Source organism: Mizuhopecten yessoensis, unplaced genomic scaffold (assembly GCF_002113885.1).
Source record: "Mizuhopecten yessoensis strain PY_sf001 unplaced genomic scaffold, ASM211388v2 hete_36163812, whole genome shotgun sequence".
NCBI classification, from domain to species: Eukaryota; Metazoa; Mollusca; class Bivalvia; order Pectinida; family Pectinidae; genus Mizuhopecten; species Mizuhopecten yessoensis.
This window is the reverse complement of record NW_018485200.1, coordinates 1-4,460: the sequence shown is the minus strand read 5'-3', so window position 1 is coordinate 4,460 and position 4,460 is coordinate 1. Positions and strand designations below refer to the sequence as shown.

Below are 4,460 nucleotides of genomic sequence, written 5' to 3'. Positions count from 1 at the left end.
GTGTAGAGAGCGAAAGTGAGCGTTACCCCTGGATATCGAGGATGAAGCTATTATTATAGAAACGTATTATTTATCGTAATATGTTCCCGGTAGAAATATTTAGTTAATATTAAAACAAAATATATCCTTAATCAACCGATCGATCAATCCAAATATACAATTTGCTTTATAAAATTTAGCTTCAAAAGAAATAATGCTTCGTTGTGATACACATTGGAATATCGATATTCTTAACAGATATTTGTCGACCAAATTCGCCAAAAAATTGTTGATAAAGATGTCATAATGACGATATAATCATCGGTGGGTGATTTTTATCAAAATTTTAATCATATTTAAGGTTGTGATGGAGTAAAACATACCTATTCATATTTTCACGAGAAAGCCGAATCACAACATTTTCGGGAAAAGATAAAAAAAACAACAACCCCCACTTCATTTGAGTTATTCTTGTAACATATGCATCATGTACTGTACATACCGGTAAACACTACGGAATATTTGCATTTCTTCAGCATGGAAGCTATCCTCTTGGCCTCCCTCTTCAACATGACGTCACTGTTATAGAACTCCACAGTCATTGACGCCTCGGCCACCAGGAGTTTCTCAAGTTCCGTAACGTGTATGTTACTGGTTACCTGGTTACCAACTGTCACGTGATTGTTGTTGTTTGTCTGGTGGTTGCCGTTCGCCATGTTGTTGTTGTTTGTTTTTCTGGCTGCTGCTTCCCGAATTATTTTCCAACATTTCATGTGAAATTTCGCCTCTCCATTGCCGTCCCAAACGGCAAGCATTTCATCTAAAGCAAGATAAAGGTTAATGGTTTAGAAAATGTCTTATTTTTACAAAGTTCCAGTTGCATTTAGATTGAATATGATTGTCACACGAACAGTGGTTTTATGCATAGATTTGCCAATTTTTAAATATTTGAATCTCACATAAAATAGTGTCGCTTATCAAAAGTACAAATGATGAATAATTTCTACGATTTCAATAAATGATCATCCATCTTCCGTGAAGCGGAGAAGGGTCAATGATTTTCAGAATAATTACTATGACGTCATAATTATGATTACAATAACAATCGAATACTATAATTGCCTGGTGATTTTGCTATTGATTAGATATTTACTTTTCAATTGCTCTTGACCTGTATTTAGTTACAAAATATTAGTGCTGACTAACTATGACGTCATATTTACTCTGACGTCATTAATATAATTTGCTATAACTGCTCGATATGGCCTGAAACTGTTCTGTTTATCGATTAAATATGTTCTATGCACAACATCGTGACATTTTACGAAAGAAAATTCTTGTTAATAAGTACTATTTCTTCACAAATGGATTGTTATCATTGCGATTCCATCTTGGAATGCAGTATCTTACAGACATACTTATAACGCGCTTCAGATTCACACCTGCATAATTGTGGAAATATACTTTTCAATCCGCATATAGTGACAATGTCATGCAGTTTGTGAATATAGATAGGCAGTTCCACGAAAGGTGGTGTAAAGCTCTATATAGATAACCACACATACCTTCTCTGGCCTCCAAACCGCTCTCTTTGTTCTGGTAAGGCGCACGAACATGGACCTTGTTGTCACTTGGCTTCAGACCTTTGTTCTTACACGTCTTCAAACAACAATTACTGTTGTTCAGCAAAGAGGCGGATGCCATAGTCGTTTTCTATAAAGTCCAAAATGTAAACTCATCAAATCTTCACATATGACCTTGATGTTAGGTAACATTATGAATAGTAGCACTGTTTTTTTTTACAAAGCCGTGACATGGACACAGAAACATAAACTCGTAGGGCGGTAACTGATTGATTCTACAGCTGGTGGCTTCTGTTTTGTTTCTACGGATTTTCAACACATTATACAACATCTCCACCCACATATCACGTTGATTAATGAGAAAAGTACAAGTATTGTGTATCCCCCAAAAATTGTGCAGCTAATCTGTAACCTTATTTTCACATAGGATTGAGAGGCGATCACCTCAACAATATCAACTCATTGTATGTAGCTTTTGAGCACCTGCTATGCAATGACGTCTTCGAACATTCTGTTGTCAGACGATGTGATACTAGGTCAATATATTATCCTTATCTATATAAACATTGTGTTACATAGTCTACATCATTTCCTAGGATACTACACACGTTGCACGAACAATAAAATCCGAGATGGTTAGCTAAAAAGTTGTTTCAATACTATAAATGAAATGATATATGCATGTTAAACCCAAAGAGACGTGTCTGTTCGTGTAAGTTTCTCCTTAAATATACCTTAGATGAACAAATGTAGATATACAAACCCTACAAAACATTATAGGTACAAATGTAGTTATACTGACCCTGCAAAAAAGATGTACAAATGATAATGTATGGACTAGAAAAAGTATTAGATGTAAAATGTAAATATACCGAGTTTGCAAAATATCGTATGTACAAAGATGTACCGACCATACAAAAAATAGAATAGTTGATGTACAGATGTAGATATATTCATCATAAACATAAGCCGAGCATGTTGTCCGATCCGTATGGTATTGCAAAGACAGTACATTTAAAATAGAAACAAATACTGCAAATCAATGCATAGCATTTTTATCTCACCTGGCTTACGTGCATAATACATAATGTAGATAACAAAATCGTGGCCTGGAGAAGAAGGAAATACAATATGTGAATAACACAATGCTATGACTACTTTAAGGGTTTTAAAACAAACTTTCATCAAAACACCTCACAATTTATGGCCTAGATGTAAATAAGACAACAAAATGAAGCTATCCAACATTTAACAACTTGTGGTACCACTGCCAATAGTTTGGTACTGATGAAGTTGATTTATGACACAATGAACAACAACGGTAGTCACTTATGTCAGATAAATAAGTAAATTGGTGGACAGACGGACATGTTGACAATCAAGCAAACACGCTGTCCCCACAGCTGTAGGTAGGGACATTATCTAGCTTTAACGTACTATTACTTACCGGGAAAACGTAACAAATATACACACATACACTGGGGTAACTGTTTATGCTACGTACCTGTTTGGCCTGCTCCTCGATATCATACTGATCGTACACGCGCAGTCATGTGGCTATGAACATTTCTTAAAATAGACATGATGCAGTATTCACGCTGTTTGCTGTCAACAGTCTATTTTCGATTAGTAAAACATTTAAACCCAGATATGATAATATATTTATAGTTAAAGCCGTAACGGCTGTTAAGATAAAACCGTCTACGATTTACCTGTTAGTTTTATATAGTAAAACAATTTTATAACAAACCAGATTGTATCTAGGAATTTAATAAATATTAGCATTACTTGTTACAGAGTTTAATTTGATTTCTTAGTTATAGAACACGCGCGACTTTTCTTATGAAGAAGATTTTGTAATACGCGTGTTTTATGTAGGTTTCTGTTTACTAGTCTTAAATAGATTTTAGACAAACATACTTTGGAAGGAATATTTTTGTTTTATAAAGTATTCCATTTATTTTTACAAACACTTGTCGCCATTTTGAGTTATCGATCAACTCCCTTGCTTTTATATAAACGATTGATAGTTACAAGAGTAGCAAGGAAATGAATGTCGAATGTAGGACAGTAGATATACTTTATTTGAAAGTATACTGTTGGATTCATCTTAATTTTTTATATTAAAATATATATATTACAGATTATAACCCTCCACCCTGTATAATAAATCAAGAAAAATCAAGATCAAGGTAAGTTTCATAAGTGCGGTGGGGCCTCTGAGATTTGTGACCTCTTAGGACATCGTTCAATGTCAATGTGTTCTAGTTTTTTAATTCTATACATTATTCACATACAGGGACATCATTCGTCGACATAAACACGAGTTCACCTTCAGTGGCCATGTCACCACCTATATCGTCAGGTGTATACAGTTCATAGACTAAGTTCGCCAAAGATACCACCATCATTTCCGCGCATATAATTATCAACCACGTGTACCAGAATGTAAGTTTTACAATTGAAGGGGAATCAGAAGGTAACATTAAACGTTATTCCTTCATCATTTCATATTCCTTGATTCTAGTTATTTTTTTCGTCTTATTTTCTTCTATGGACACTCCTTGGCTATTTCGACATATCCTTTTCCAGCAGTCTTAACAGAATAACAAAAATTAGAAAAATAACTATGTTGATTCCGTTGTCAGATGATGTGATACTAGGTCAAGGTATTAACCTTATCTATATAAGCATTGAGTAACACTGTCTATATCATTACCTAGGATACTACACAGGTTTCACGAATAACATACTCCGAGACGGCATTCGATAGATAGCTTAAAAAGTTGTTTCAATACCATAAAATGATATACGTATATTAAACCCACATATACGTGTCTGTTCGTGTTAGTTTCTCCTTAAATATAACATTTAAACTAATACAAAACAATACGAACC

At 34.3% G+C, this 4,460-nt stretch overlaps 1 protein-coding gene across 1 annotated transcript; it reads right to left on the bottom strand.

Moving 5' to 3' along the window:
* Nucleotides 1–481: 481 nt before the first annotated feature.
* Nucleotides 482–2,683, bottom strand: LOC110444705 (the record flags this gene model as incomplete). Its single annotated transcript, XM_021489070.1, has 3 exons — nt 2,627–2,683; nt 1,545–1,692; nt 482–799 (listed from the first exon to the last, which is right to left on the bottom strand). Coding segments are annotated over exons 1-3 (481 nt in total), but the record flags the coding sequence as incomplete, so codon positions are not given.
* Nucleotides 2,684–4,460: the final 1,777 nt, after the last annotated feature.